Here is a 15913-nt window from a genome sequence, read left to right as displayed (position 1 = left end):
AACAAAAAAATAGCAAAAGTTGTAATGATGAAAAAAAAATCGATCATTAGACGTATGAATCGATTTTTAGGAATTAATATGAGAATCAATTTAGAGTCGGAAAATCGATTTTTTTTTTTCAACACAGGCGTAGTTTCAAAGGCTGTGTAACCTCAGCCCGTCGTCAGCAGGAAGTCGTCCTGTTGGGCTTACTATATAATATAAAAAAAATATATATATATAAACCAGCTGCAAGCTTGGTTCCTGTAATCCCAAGTTTTGTAATACCGATCAGTGAGTGTGTAGTACTAATCTCAGTAAATACCCAGGGCAGTCAGAAATACTTGGAGCAGGCTTTAAGCTTTGCTGCATATTGCATATCTCTTTTCATGCACTGCGTTGAAAAGGGGATTTTCTGTGGAATTCATTGTATTTTTGAGTTAAAAATGTCCCAGGAAAATATTTATCTGTAAATGTTCCTCCTCTTTTTCTTGAGTGACTAAACAATGTCTTGAGACTGTAGAACTATTCTGGGTAAATACTTTCCACACAGAGTTCCTCTTTTGAGAAGTGATGACGAGGAAGGAGGAAGAGTCATCCCCGCAGGACCAGACGAGGAATGGAAAAAAAGCTGCACTAGGGCTGGAAGATACAGCCTTTTATTAATATCTCCATATTTTTAGGCCATGTCACGATACACGATATACAGGACTGTCTCAGAAAATTAGAATATTGTGATAAAGTTCTTTATTTTCTGTAATGCAATTTAAAAGAAACAGAAATGTCATCCATTCTGGATTCATTACAAATCACCTGAAATATTGCAAGCCTTTTATTATTTTAATATTGCTGATTATGGTTTACAGTTTAAGATTAAGATTCCCAGAATATTCAAATTTTTGAGATAGGATATTTGAGTTTTCTTAAACTGTAAGCCATGATCAGCAATATTAAAATAATAAAAGGCTTGCAATATTTCAGTTGATTTGTAATGAATCCAGAATGTTTGACATTTTTGTTTTTGTAATTGCATTACAGAAAATCACAATATTCTAATTTTCTGAGACAGTCCTGTAGATGGTTATTTAAAATTCAATGAAATACTAGAGGCTTGGGAGGTTTACACAGTGTCTAAATAAGTAGTACAGTGTTACAGTTAACTGGCGTTTAACGGAGTTGTCATACATTTACTTCAAGACATGACTATTACATGGAGACACAGATTCTCAGTTTTGTAGATGGGGCCGGGGGTTTTTTTGAATAGTTTGATGGTGCTGATCATGTTTGTGTGGAGGAAAGAGGGTAAACGTTGCACCGTCCCAACTGTGAGATGTGGCACCGTCATGTGCTGCAGGAGGATCTGCAGGAGGATCTGCTGCATCTCACCAAACGGGACATCATGAGGAAAGAGACCTCAGTAAAGCAACATCTTTAGATGTCAGTCAAAGCCCTTTAAGGGGGGGTGGATGGGGCGTGAGGATCGGCGGGGACTGGAAACAAACCTCCACATTACTGGGAAAGTTGTTCAGGGACAGTAAGGAGGGGCAGCTCACAGTCCTGACCTCGGTGGGCACTGCTGAGAAGAGCAACTCTAACAATTACCAAGGATGTATTGAAAAGTTATCTTTAAAAATTCACTCTTTTTTCTTAGAATTTACAAATGGAAAGAAAATGGGAATCTTAACTAACTGCAAACCAGAAATTGTACGGTGGGTTTGCAGTGACGTCACTTCCCCACTGGACCAGCCCCCTTACTCTCACTGAGTGGTGAAAACAGCTGCAACTAGTGGAGAAGACGGATAACAGCTGATTATCAGCTTAAATTAGCGTCAGTTGGACTTGACAGTGACCCGTACAGTTACCAAGAACCAGTGGTCCATGGACATTAATATTTGGTACAGTTACCAAGAACCAGTGGTCCATGGACATTAATATTTGGTACAGTTACCAAGAACCAGTGGTCCATGGACATTAATATTTGGTACAGTTACCAAGAACCAGTGGTCCATGGACATTAATATTTGGTACAGTTACCAAGAACCAGTGGTCCATGGACATTAATATTTGGTACAGTTACCAAGAACCAGTGGTCCATGGACATTAATATTTGGTACAGTTACCAAGAACCAGTGGTCCATGGACATTAATATTTGGTACAGTTACCCCAAGAACCAGTGGTCCATGGACATTAATATTTGGTACAGTTACCAAGAACCAGTGGTCCATGGACATTAATATTTGGTACAGTTACCCCAAGAACCAGTGGTCCATGGACATTAATATTTGGTACAGTTACCCCAAGAACCAGTGGTCCATGGACATTAATATTTGGTACAGTTACCAAGAACCAGTGATCCATGGACATTAATATTTGGTACAGTTACCAAGAACCAGTGGTCCATGGACATTAATATTTGGTACAGTTACCCCAAGAACCAGTGGTCCATGGACATTAATATTTGGTACAGTTACCAAGAACCAGTGGTCCATGGACATTAATATTTGGTACAGTTACCCCAAGAACCAGTGGTCCATGGACATTAATATTTGGTACAGTTACCCCAAGAACCAGTGGTCCATGGACATTAATATTTGGTACAGTTACCCCAAGAACCAGTGGTCCATGGACATTAATATTTGGTACAGTTACCAAGAACCAGTGATCCATGGACATTAATATTTGGTACAGTTACCAAGAACCAGTGATCCATGGACATTAATATTTGGTACAGTTACCAAGAACCAGTGGTCCATGGACATTAATATTTGGTACAGTTACCAAGAACCAGTGGTCCATGGACATTAATATTTGGTACAGTTACCAAGAACCAGTGGTCCATGGACATTAATATTTGGTACAGTTACCCCAAGAACCAGTGGTCCATGGACATTAATATTTGGTACAGTTACCAAGAACCAGTGGTCCATGGACATTAATATTTGGTACAGTTACCAAGAACCAGTGGTCCATGGACATTAATATTTGGTACAGTTACCAAGAACCAGTGGTCCATGGACATTAATATTTGGTACATTTACCAAGAACCAGTGGTCCATGGACATTAATATTTGGCCACAAATCCAGTTTTCTGATATTTATATGTACTTAATTTCTACGCCAGGGAAATACAAGAAGCAAAGCTTGAAGGCTTACAAAAGTCTTGATGCTTGGTCCGACTTCAAGGCAGGATTTGTTGTAGAAATTAAAGTGATGAGGACACCGAACTTTATGATTTGACCGTTTAACGTTAGCTACCCAAAAATCCAACATTACCTGATACAAAATGGGAACCGCAAATCCACGTTTCACTGGAATCCAGTTGTTTCTGTGAATTGCAGTGACCCATTTGTCTCATTTAAGCTTATTTTTCAGCAGTCTGTAAAACCATAACTCAGATTTCTTGCTAAATCTATGAGTACAGTCGATCTCACAACAGCTCTTTCCCATTTTAGATGTTTTCCAGTTGCTCAAACTGAAAGTTTACGCTGCCACTCAGTCTTTCTGACACTCAGTCTTTCTGACACTCAGTCTTTCTGTCACTCAGTCTTTCTGTCACTCAGTCTTTCTGACACTCAGTCTTTCTGACACTCAGTCTTTCTGACACTCAGTGGGCGTAACTCGCTGTGAAGTGGCATCTGTGACGTCATGCACATTCCCTCTATACTAAACTTCCAGATGTTTTATTGTTTTAAAACCTCTGGTTGCCGTGTAGCCTTCCGTCATCCGTGCTGCTTGTGTCTCCCTCAGGTCCCTACGACAACAGGACGGTGTACGAAACCCTGGACATCGGCTGGCAGCTGCTGCGAATCTTCCCCAAGGAGATGCTGAAGAGAATTCCCCAGAGCACCCTGGCCGAGTTTTACCCCAGGGAGTCTGCTGCTCGCCACTGAGGAACTCTCTGGAACCCTTCCTTCATCCAGCCCAGTCCTCACCTCTCATTCTCTCTGCTCTCTCTTCCCCATCAATCAGCCAGACTCTCCTCCACTGCCCTAAATGAGAAGATTATGTAGACGTACCGTAGTGTATCTGTGCTCTGAAAGTGTCTGTGGTTCCAAAAGTGAACATATCGTAAAGATTTTAGATCAGTCCTTATTTATTCGGTTGTGTTACTGCTGGATCTCAATCAACTTTGTTTCCTCCCACTTGAAGAAAGAACGAGGCATGTGCAGTTTCATGAGAAGCTTCACGTACGACACCATGTTATTGGCTGGAGACCAGGAAAGCATCTTAAACGTTCTCTCACACAGAAGGGCCATAAGTAACGATAGATAATTACTGTACCAGTATTTCAGTCTTTCTTCTCATGTGGCTCATCATTGCTTCCTCTCAGATCATAGTAAAAGTTTACATTCTTTGTGTTTTTGTTCATGAATATAAGAAAATATATGAGTATAGTGAACATTCCCAGGTGTCTGCAGGAACTGAATCTTTGTTCTGCAACCATAATGGTTTTGTGAGTGTATGTGTCTGAATAAATTAAAATGTAAAAGATTTTTTGTTTTGATCTCACTTGGATTCAATGTTGCCTTCGAGACATAATGTCATCACTTCCATGCACAACTATAAATTTGCTCTTCTATGTTCCAGCTAAAAACGTTTAAATGTGAAATGGTAGTTATACCTTTTCTACATTACAGATTTTGATAACCTTCAACTGCTCCTCCTCACGGTTCTTAGGGTGGAGTTATCCATGAAATACCAGTGCAAGGAAGGAAGAAGTAACCCGTACATACCGTGGGGAAAAACAGTATTTAGTCAGACACCAGTTGTGCAAGTTCTCCCACTTAAAAAGATGAGGCCTGTAATCTTCATCACAGGTAAATCTCAACTATGAGAGAGTAAATGGAAAAAAGAAAATTCCAGAAGATCACATTGTCTTGACTTTTAAAGAATGTATTTGCAAATTATAGTGGACAATAAATATTTGGTCAATAACAAAAGTTCATCTCAATACTTTATTTACCCTTTGTTGGCAATGACAGAGGTCAAACGTTTTCTGTCTTCACATCAAATCAAACTTTATTTGTAGAGCGACTTTCATGCATAGAATGCAGCACAAAGTGCTTTACAGAAAAACAATACACAGACATCAAACTTATTAATGCCCTGCCCCCCCCCCCACACACACACAGACACGTATCTATATAAATATGGGTGCAGACATGGCTGAACACTGAGGATAAGATAGGCTATGAAGTTAAAATACACACTAAAAGAGTTTAAAAGTATAACATCAAATCCCAAGAGTAGGTCTAGAAAGTAAGACATTAAAGACTGAGAGAATAAAGCAATAGAATGTATAAAATAGACCATAAATAATGACTACAACATTTAAATATAACATTGAGATAAAACGGGATAAACTAAACTAAAGATTAATATAAAACAGAGTAAGTAGTAAGATCCAATAAAAATAGGGGTGAGCATAGAAAATTACAAAGAATTCAATTCAATTCAATTTTATTTATATAGCGTCTAATACAACAGATGTTGTCTCTAGACGCTTTCCAGAGATCCAGAACATGAACATAAACCCCTGAGCAGTTATTACATAAACAATGGCAGGTAAAAACTCCCATAGTGGGAGAAAAGCCTTAAGCCAAACAGTGGCAAGAAAAACTCCCCTTTAGGAGGGAAGAAACCTTGAGCAGGACCAGGCTCATAAGGGGGGACCCTCCTGCCGAAGGCCAGACCGGGGGAGTCAGGGACGTCAGCAGCACACAGCAGGCAGGTGGAAGCAGCAGCGGGATGACCAGAGCGGGGGGGGGGGGGGTAACTACAGGAACGATGGACAAAAATGATAGCTATGAGATATTTATAATAAATAAAAATGGTAGTGGAGAAGAGAGGCAGGGAAAAGGAGAGGAGAAGAAGGGTGAGAGGCACCGCCCAGCGGATCATGTCGGTGCCCCCGTGCAGCATAAGCCTATAGCAGCATATCTACCGCAAAGCTATATTTGAGACTAACTATTATAGTTTTGTTCTATAGCTGCAACTATGACTACTGACTCTAACACACTAGAGTTTACACTACCTAGAGATTTACCAACACCAGCTAGAGGTTTACTAAACACTAACTATAGGCTTTACTAAACAGAAATGTTTTAAGTTTAGTTTTAAAGGTGGAGGTGGTGTCAGCCTCCTTAACCCAGATTGGAAGTTGGTTCCAAAGTAATGGTGCCTAATAGCAGAACGCCCGCCCTCCAAATCTACATTTAGATACTCTAGGAACTACGAGTAAACCTGCACCCTGGGAGCGGAGAGCTCTGCCAGGAACATAAGGCACTATCAAATCTTGTAAATACTGCGGAGCTAAGCCGTTTTGGGCTTTATATGCAAGTAATAAAATTTTGAATTGAATTCTTAATTTTACGGGTAGCCAATGGAGCGACGCTAACACTGGAGAGACGTGGTCTCTCCTGCGAATTCCTGTCAGTACTCGTGCTGCTGCATTCTGGATCAGCTGGAGCCTATTCAGCAAATTACTTGGACATCCTGCTAACAACACATTACAGTAATCCAGTCTAGAAGATACAAACGCATGAACTAGTTTTTCTGCATCACTCTGCGAGAGGATTTTCCTAATCTTTGCAATATTACGGAGATGGAAAAACGCTATTTTACAAACCTGATTAACATATGGTTTAAACGACAAATCCTGATCGAAAACAACACAAAGGTTTCTCACAGTTGCACTAGAAGCCATCGCAACACCATCTAATCCCTTCCTAAGATGCTCTGGACCAAGAATGATAACCTCTGTTTTATCTGAATTTAGAAGCAAGACATTTCTGGACATCCAGTCCTTGATGTCGCTAAGACATGCCTGAAGTTTAACCAACGGTTCTGTCTCATCCGGCTTTTAAATTAGTGAGTTAAAATCCTGCCAGGGAGCGGTTGGAGTAGGACCCAGATGCAGGAGTTCCCAAAAACAGTGATTTATTAGTCCAAACAAAACCAAAAGCACTGCTGAACAGGATACAAAAACCAGAACTTAAAGGGGACCTATTATGAAAAACAGGTTTTCTCTTGCTTTAACATATATAAAGTGGTCTCCCCTCAGCCTGCCAATTCAGAGAAGGACTAAGGCAACCAAATTCTGCAGTGTCTGTACAGCCGCCCGGATGAGCCGTCCAGTGTGATGTGGATCTACGAGCCAATAAGATTCTGCGCCTGTCATTACGTAACGACAGGCGCAATTTCCATAGGTCGGCCGCCGCTGCTGAAACCAAGCCCACAACTAACTCCGCCAGCTGGAGCGTCCGCCATTTTTTCGTAGCGGTAGCTGTTTGAACAACGAGGGACAGTAAAAATGAGGTTTTGCATTGACACTTACCATAAAAGGATCAGTACCAACAGAACGGACCCGGAAACTGCACACGAGTCAGCGGTATAAGTGACATTCATTTTTTATGTTATTTATATTTGTCTACAAGCAGTGCTTTAAGTGGGCCGGTACGCACCGGTACGGAGTACCCCCACTTCTCAATATTAGCCTCTGGCGTACTGGGACCTTTTACGGCGTACCGGGACTTCTCATGAGCTCACAGTACTCTGTTCTCTCCTTGCGATTTGGCTACAGTGGCGTCGCAACGCGACTGCCCCTCGTGAGACGTTCACTCGTAAAGCCTGATTTATGGTTCCGCTCTAAATCGACGCAAGGCCTACGCCGTAGGAGACGCGGCGACGCGCAACGTACGTGCGCATCGCCGCATACCCTACGGCGTAGGCTCTGCGTTGGTGTAACGCGGAACCATAAATCAGTTTACGGAGGTCCCGCGAGTCGAGAGGAGGAGAAGTATTCAAGGATTTGGGGAATACAAGGAGCTGTGGGGATCCCGGACACGAGAAAGTCTGAAGCCTCTGCTAAAAGCTGTCCATACCATTGCTGTGTATACCAGCAGTACTGGAGTTGAGGGGGGATGAGGGGAGATGGCATCCCCTCCTGAAATAAAAACGGTCCAAATCATCCCCCCCTGTAAAACTGCCATCCCCCCTTTCCATCCCGTCATTTCATCAATGAATGTGGTTTTACGGCTATTTCAACATTTAGAGTCATCACCAGAAAAATAACACCAGAAAAATATGTTCTTTGACAATTTTCGTCTGTTTCAAGTAAATTTTCACTTGAAATAAGTAGAAAAATCTGCCATTGGGACAAGATTTATCTTCTTATTACAAGCAAAAAAAATATTGTTCCACTGGCAGATTTTTTTCTACTTATTTTTAGTGAAAATCTACTTGAAACACGTTAAAATTGTTGTTTTTTTTCCAGTGACGAGTCTTGCTTTAAGTGTAATGAGATTTTTTTACTAAAATGAGACATTTTAATAAGAGAAATATTTTTTGTTAAGATTTTGAGTTTTTGCAGTGATCCATGTTACTTATCCTGTGAAGGACAGAGTCATATTGATAAGTTCAGAAAAGTGTTTTTTATTGTTATGTTTTGATGTATTTGATGTAAGCCCAGTGGATATTTAAAGCTTACAGAAGGCTGCATTTAACTGCTGCTATGTCATTCCTGCAGTATTTCTGCAGCTGTTTTGGTCAGAGCTATTATTTGTAATATATTATATTATTTGTATTCAGCACAAATGATTTGTCCCCATATGATAAAATCCACCATCCCCCCCTGATTTTTTTTTACAACTCGAGTACTGTCTACCAGTGAATGTGAGCGTTTTCTTGTGTACACATAATTTGTTGGAAAATTCAATAAAACAATTTTCTTTTTAAAAATCAGGATCATGTCCTAGTATTTAAATATATCACATAATCATCTGCTGTTACCCACCGCCTAACTTACCTGACATCAGTTGAATAAGGGGAGTACCGGAACTTATTTTGGTCCACTTAAAGCACTGTCTACAAGTATGATCTTTGCATGGGCTAAGTATTTAGCTTAGCTCCGGAGCACCGGGGCCACTCACAGGACTGGACCCGTGAGCGGCCCCGGTGCTCCAGTGTTCCCTAACGGAGCCACTCACTCGTTAGGTAACACCGGAGCTCTATTAGTAATACATTACTTTTCTGGCAAAAGGCAGAAGGGATTCTGCCTTTTGCTGAGTGCAGACGCTTCGCTCTCCACTCCCCCAGCTTTGTTTTTCTTCTTTCCTCTGCAATCTTTTCTTTTCTGCAAAACAATTTCTGGAAAGCAGGACCTGGATACCTTACCACCAGGAGCTATTTATGATAGTTACTGAAGTCTACCACTTTTATTTTAAACCGTTTTACTACTCTGTGAGCGTAGCTTATCAGCAGCGCGAGCCTGCGCTATCGTGATTGGGATTGAGGATCTCAGCTAGCAGCAGCTAGCAGCAGCTAGCGGAAGCTAACTCGCAGCAAGATGCCTCCCTTTTCCTTTTCCATGGATGATTACCACAAACTGCTCCAGAAGATAGCAGTACTGGAAACAAAAATTCACAGGCTCGAAGTGAATGGAGAGATAAATGGACAATATGGGAATGAATCTACTCTGCCGACATCCCAAAACAGCGAAAGGGAGCAGGCTAACAGAAAGCTAACTAACACCACCAAGACGCAACAGGAGCCGAGTATAAAAGGTAATAAATCAACAAGCCCTCCCTGGAACTCTCTTGGTGCAAAGCCAAAGCACTAAAAATCGCCTCCCTCAGATCTGAGAAGATGGTTATCAGGCAGAACCCAGCACCTGGTGACCTTGGACAACATAGAGTGGTCAGCACTACCATCGCACAGGAATGACTCTTCAACCCCAGTACCCGGCAAGAGGAGGAAGGCTACAACTACAACGAAAGCTAGGAGCGAATCGCCTCAAGACACAGCGATTCTACTGGAGAACAGATTTACTCCACTCTCTCAAACTCCAGACTCCCTGGGAGAAGGCTCATCTTCCTGCTCCAGAGACAGGTATGCTAAATCCCTTGCTAAAGGGCTACAGGCAGAGCTAACGACTGGGCCTCGTACACTGATAGTGGGCGATGGAGCTGTGAATGAGATAACATCCTTTTGCAGCAAAAACTCAAAAGTACTCTATGTTACCAACGACATGGTGTCAGATATCACAAAGAAGATCCGGAGCATTGCTGCGGAGCATCCGACAGCTAAAGCTGTTGTCATACACACAGGAGCCCTCGATGTTGTGAAGCAACAATCAGAGATATTAAAGCAAGACTTCACTGATCTAATGAGCACAGTTGCATGCTTAAATACTGAGGTGTTTTTCAGTTGACCTGTACCAACGGTTCGGCAAGGAGATGAGAGATTCAGCAGGCTGATGACGCTAAACAAATGGCTCAAAGATGCATGTGCTGCTCAATCAATTAACTTCATTGATAATTTCAACATATTCTGGGGTCGCAGACCTCTTTTTAAGGCAAGTGGCTCCCGTCTGAACAAGGCTGGTGGACAGTTGCTGAGCAGTAACATTTTTTGTCATCTACGTCACAAACAGGCCCCCATCAAGAACAAGAGGCAGGATGTTCCAAAACAACTGATAAGGCGGCGCTGGGATGAGAACACTGAGACAAGGACTGACCATGGAAAACGTCAGAGTCAGAGAGAAACAGCATCATCCTTATCCTCACCTCAACAGGGGGAGTCTCCCCCAGCCCCAACAGAAGATACCCAACGCTCTACCCCCCGGAGCCCACCAAGCTTTCTCTCTCCAGGCAGTCAGGACTCCCCACTTATGGAATTCACTGACAGAATGAAAAGCCTTGTGAATATTGGATTACAACTAACACCATGCCAAAATCCCTTATTTAATCCCTTACATCACCCAACCCCTCCCAAACCACCACCCCGGAAACAGCGGTCAACCAAAAGTCACCGCCCCCCCTCCCCTCCTCTGAACTACCGTATCAGTGATGTCTGATATGGGCCGGGTCCAGGCTGTGATGTCAATATTAACATTGTTCTGTCCCAGGAAACGTCTGGGCCCCATGGAGTTAAATCAGCTTTCTCTATCCCTGTGATGATAGGTAACAGAAAACGTATCAAACTGGTGAGAAATGAAAAAAGTTCGATTAAATCTGCCAATCTGTGTGAATTTTAGTTTCCTTAGTGAAGCAAGAATACATAGGAGAGGAGGTGGAGTTGCCACTCTGTTCAAGGACAGCTTCCAATGTAAGAAAGTGTCATATGGTCAATTTGATTCCATTGAATATGTTGCCATTCAGTTAAAATCCCCCTGTCGAGCAATCTTAGTGACCATCTACAGACCCCCCAAATATGATGCAAGGTTTTTTGATGAGTTTGCCAAACTACTGTCAATTATGCGCATGGATTTTGATTGTGTTGTTTTAGTGGGTGAGTTTAACATTCATGTTGATAATCCCAAAGATGGGTGTGCTAAGGAACTTTTAAATATTCTGGATAATTTTGGGCTTTCCCAACATGTCACAGATTCAACGCATAACCGAGGACATGTTTTAGATTTAATTATTTCCAAGGGTCTTAATATCTCAGAGGTTGTGGTGAACGATGTTGCTCTGTCTGATCATTACTGTGTTTTGTTTAAAATGACCACCGTTGCCAATCCTATGAAAGGTGAAGCAGAGGTAATCAGAAAGCGTTATATAAATGATAATACCTGTGCATTATTCACCCAGGGTTTTACACCATCACCAACCCTTCCCTCAGTTCTAATTGATGACCTTGTTAACAGTTTCAGTTCCAATGTTATGACGGTTATTGATTCTATCGCCCCAATTAAGACCAAAATTCTGTCCGGGAGGAAAAAGTCACCCTGGAGAAACGCCACACTGGTTAAAGCGCAGAGAAGGATATGTAGACAAGCAGAACGCAAGTGGCGCAAAAACAAACTTCAGGTATATTACAACATTTATAAAGAGAGTCTTCGCAAGTATAACCAGAAACTATAACCACTGTTTTCTGTGGTAGAAAGACTGACAAACCCCACAGCCTCAATCCCCATTGAACTGCTGTGAAAAAGGCCCACCAGGAAACTGGACCATATTACACCAGGAAACTGGACCATATTACACCAGGAAACTGGACCACATTACACCGGTCATGAAATCACTACACTGGCTTCCAGTTAGTCAAAGAATAGAGTTTAAAATATTCCTGCTGGTCTACAAAGCACTGAATGGTCTTGGACCAAAATACATGGTTGATCTGTTAGTTCCTATGAAGCTCCCAGACCCCTGAGGTTCATCTGGATCTGTTAGTTCCTATGAAGCTCCCAGACCCCTGAGGTTCATCTGGATCTGTTAGTTCCTATGAAGCTCCCAGACCCCTGAGCTTCATCTGGATCTGTTAGTTCCTATGAAGCTCCCAGACCCCTGAGGTTCATCTGGATCTGTTAGTTCCTATGAAGCTCCCAGACCCCTGAGGTTCATCTGGATCTGTTAGTTCCTATGAAGCTCCCAGACCCCTGAGGTTCATCTGGATCTGTTAGTTCCTATGAAGCTCCCAGACCCCTGAGGTTCATCTGGATCTGTTAGTTCCTATGAAGCTCCCAGACCCCTGAGGTTCATCTGGATCTGGTTTGTTGTGGTTCCAGAACCAGAACCAAGCAAGGTGAGGCAGCGTTCAGTTATTCTGCTCCTCACCGGTGGAACAAACTTCCTGTAGACCTGAGGTCTGCTGCAACTGTAGATCCTTTAAATCAGGATAAAAACATTACTGTTTACTGAAGCTACTCTTAAATGAAATACTTACCTGCGGTATTCTACTGCCCTTACTTTTTAACAGCTTGTGCTTTTTATTATTTTACTTCTTTTCTTATCATCTTATTCTTAAATTTTTCAATCTTATTTGTTATTAACTGTCTAATTATGTCCTTCCGCTTTTAATGTCAATGTAAAGCACTTTGAATTACCTTGTGTTGAATTGTGCTATATAAATAAATTGGCCTTGCCTTTAGTATTATTATATTGTTATATATTATAGTATGGTGATATCATTTTGTTATATGTTATAATATTAAAAAAATTATTATGTTATATTAGGATATTACTATATTATTATGCTATATTTATATTATATTGTGCTAAACCACTCTATATGATAATTATTTATTTGTTTACTTATTTATTCTCAAATGAATGTTCATAATTTATGTATCTACTTTCATCATCTTATTTACACGCACACACACACACACACACACAAACTTAGATATATATCATTGCAACTGATGTCGTCTTTTGTCGCTGTTTGCACTGTATGTTAATAAATTTAAAAAACAAATCCATTATGTGTGTTGTAATAAATTATCGATATTTGCCGTTAGTTTATTGATTATTTATTGCGACAGAGATCGCAACAGTATATTGCAATATTGTTTTTTTTCCCCACCACTAGTGTAAAATGAGAATTATCTGACAGATGGGGCTTAGCATGCAAGTGTAGCATCCCCACAGCAGCTAGTGCACTATTTAGCTTTATTTTGTGAAACAAATCATGAGACGGTGACAAAATGTGTCTGATGTGGGTTGTGTGTAATATTGACGCAGCATACAAACTCATGACAGCTGAGAAAACACGGCACCTGTAAAATGATTCCAGGTCTTGAGTCATTTCAGAGCTAATCATTCAGTGATAGTGATGTGGGATTGTTTCAGCAGAGATCCAGACCAGCATGGGCATTAATCACCAGGGTAGGAGGGATTTCCCATTCAGCCACTGACCCCTGCACGCTTAGCTAATGTTTGCTTTGCCGGTGCGTCAGGCAGAACACTTCCTGTTGGACTTTGGAGTGAAGCTCGTCTCACTATGGCCGCAGACGAGCTTGAAAAAATGAATGTCATTGAACACCTATCAAACCAAGGTAATTTTTAAAATCGGCTTAAGTTTCTGCTTCCCTTTGAAATGGTTTTTCTGAGCTCCATGTGCCTCTGGTTAAAGTCAGGGTTTCGCTCATGTATCCACCTTAACTAAAGCTAAGCTCTGGTCAATATTTCACACAGGTAAAGGACATAGTAGCATCGAGGTTAAAGTGCTCAATGGCTTACTTTTTAAGAATAGGAATACTTGTGTGACGTTTATATAGTTGAATGATAATAACCTACGCAGTTTCCTGGAAGACAAGAGGTCTGATGGGATTTCTGTCTGTCGTCGGCTTAACGAAGGCCTTATGGAGAGAAATTCATTTTGTGTCTCGTCTTCAGAATCTTTTCTTCAGTCAAATCTCTGAGCAACCTGTGGATCTCACCGAGGATGAAGAACACGGTGGCTACATTTACATGCAATCAATAACACTTTTCTTACCGGAATATTAGCAATAACCCGGTTGCGCATGGCCATGTAAACACCAATAACCCCTTTGAATAACCGGAATAGAGGGAATGGACATGAAGGGCCAATCCCAATTCAACTTCACTCGCCCTTCTTTTCTCCACTCGCACTTCTTTTCTTCCCTAACCCCTAAAAAAGAAGGGGGAGATTTTAGGGCACTTGGCCCAGGTGCCTGTCCCAATACTCCCCCTACCCCTCGTTTTCATCCCTAGCCTGATCAGGAAGCCCAGAGCTAAAAGCTGTTTTAACTTCAGCTGTAACGCTGTTAATATGGCACTTTATTAAGTTTTAATATTTTTTCAGGCATAAAGGTAACCTTAAGATCCGCAACCAGGGCTCAGTTTATCCAAATAACGCTGTGCATATGTGTAAATAGTTTTGTACTTGTGTGGTTTTACTCACTTAGAAATACTTGTCTAATAAAACTTGTTACACAACAGTTTTCTCTTCTGGGGTTTCTCAAAGTAAGGTAATGTCTCAAATTATAAACTGTACAACGAGATCAATAGTAAAATAAGGATAGTGAGAGAATCTGCAGTAAAAAAGGCTTTATTTTCTATATTCAAATATAATTTTTAAAAAGAAAAAAGTAAACATTGCACGCAGAACAAAGAAAGGTGCTGTTCCATATAAAAAAATTTGCACAGAAATATTTACAAAAAAAAAAGTTTGCAGTGTATGTGCTGCTACTGCTGATGAAGTGTCTGGTCCACCATTTTCTCTAAAAGGTTCAGGAACCTGTCCATGTGTTCTTCATTCTTTTGACATCTTCTGTCTTGTTTGGCGGCCTCAGCTTGAAGGAAGTCCTGCATAGAGAGTTTCTTTTTTTGGGGGGATCGGGGGGAAAGTGGACCTGATGCCTGAAGCTTCCAGCTTCCTCTTCCAGCTGGTGAGGCAGAGCTTGAGGCCGATGTGCTGGCGTCTTCCAAAGTGTTCTGAGATAAAAAAAAGATGGATACACATGTTGATTACACACATGACTGGACTATCATACACACCCACAACATCATACCAGGTTCATTATCACTGTATAAATAAAAATTACCTCTGTGCTTTCCTCTGAATTTGTCAGAGAGGACACCGGTGAGGATGGAGGGTCCATTATGTTCTGAAAAGAAAATAAAAGTTAGATCTTCAGGTACTGTAGTGTCTTATCACTCACAATCAGGAGGGAACCACCGGTCGTAGCACAAGCTAGCTATAGGAAGAAGGACTGGGGAATAAGATTGTGCTTTTTTACTGCTAAACTTACCATGAGTATTTGCGAGGGATCTTCATAAGAGGCCAACAAACATGGAGGCTGGATTGAAGGTCTGGACCCAAAAAACTCATGCATATCTTTGTAGAAAGGCCATGAGGCTGCTGTGGCCTCCCCACTGTCTGTCCCGGAGCGCACACACACACACACACACACACACACACACACACACACACACACACACACACACACACACACACACACACACACACACACACACACACACACACACACACACACACACAATTTACATAAGATTATTAATAAATACTTTACATGGATTTTTTTTTTGTTAAGCATCATCTCTTCAGCAGATAATATAACTTACCATAACCATTGCTTACCTTATATTTTTTTTTAAGATTTTCAGTGATGAATAGTAGTTATACCATCACACCCCATCACAGATATTCTGCAAGCAGATAGCTAGA

General features: G+C 41.3%; 2 protein-coding genes across 3 annotated transcripts in view; both read left to right on the top strand.

Moving 5' to 3' along the window:
• Window positions 1–4469, top strand: part of atp6v1ba (ATPase, H+ transporting, lysosomal, V1 subunit B, member a) — a 52256-nt gene extending 47787 nt beyond the window's left edge. Inside the window, exon 14 of the mRNA XM_061745003.1 lies at window positions 3728–4469. Within this exon, the coding sequence (XP_061600987.1) occupies window positions 3728–3870 (143 nt within the window). The 3' untranslated portion in view covers window positions 3871–4469. The remainder of the gene's footprint in view (window positions 1–3727) is intronic.
• Window positions 4470–13679: 9210 nt separating this feature from the next.
• shtn1 (shootin 1) overlaps window positions 13680–15913 on the top strand; it is an 89557-nt gene continuing 87323 nt past the window's right edge. Inside the window, exon 1 of one of the 2 annotated variants that reach the window (XM_061744899.1) lies at window positions 13680–13757. In XM_061744899.1, coding sequence (XP_061600883.1) covers window positions 13703–13757 — 55 coding nt within the window. In that variant the 5' untranslated portion in view covers window positions 13680–13702. The remainder of the gene's footprint in view (window positions 13758–15913) is intronic. The other variant, XM_061744900.1, reaches the window with a different exon arrangement.

Source organism: Cololabis saira, chromosome 17, assembly GCF_033807715.1.
Source record: "Cololabis saira isolate AMF1-May2022 chromosome 17, fColSai1.1, whole genome shotgun sequence".
Classification (NCBI taxonomy): domain Eukaryota; kingdom Metazoa; phylum Chordata; class Actinopteri; order Beloniformes; family Belonidae; genus Cololabis; species Cololabis saira.
This window is presented reverse-complemented; position numbering and strand designations above follow the sequence as displayed.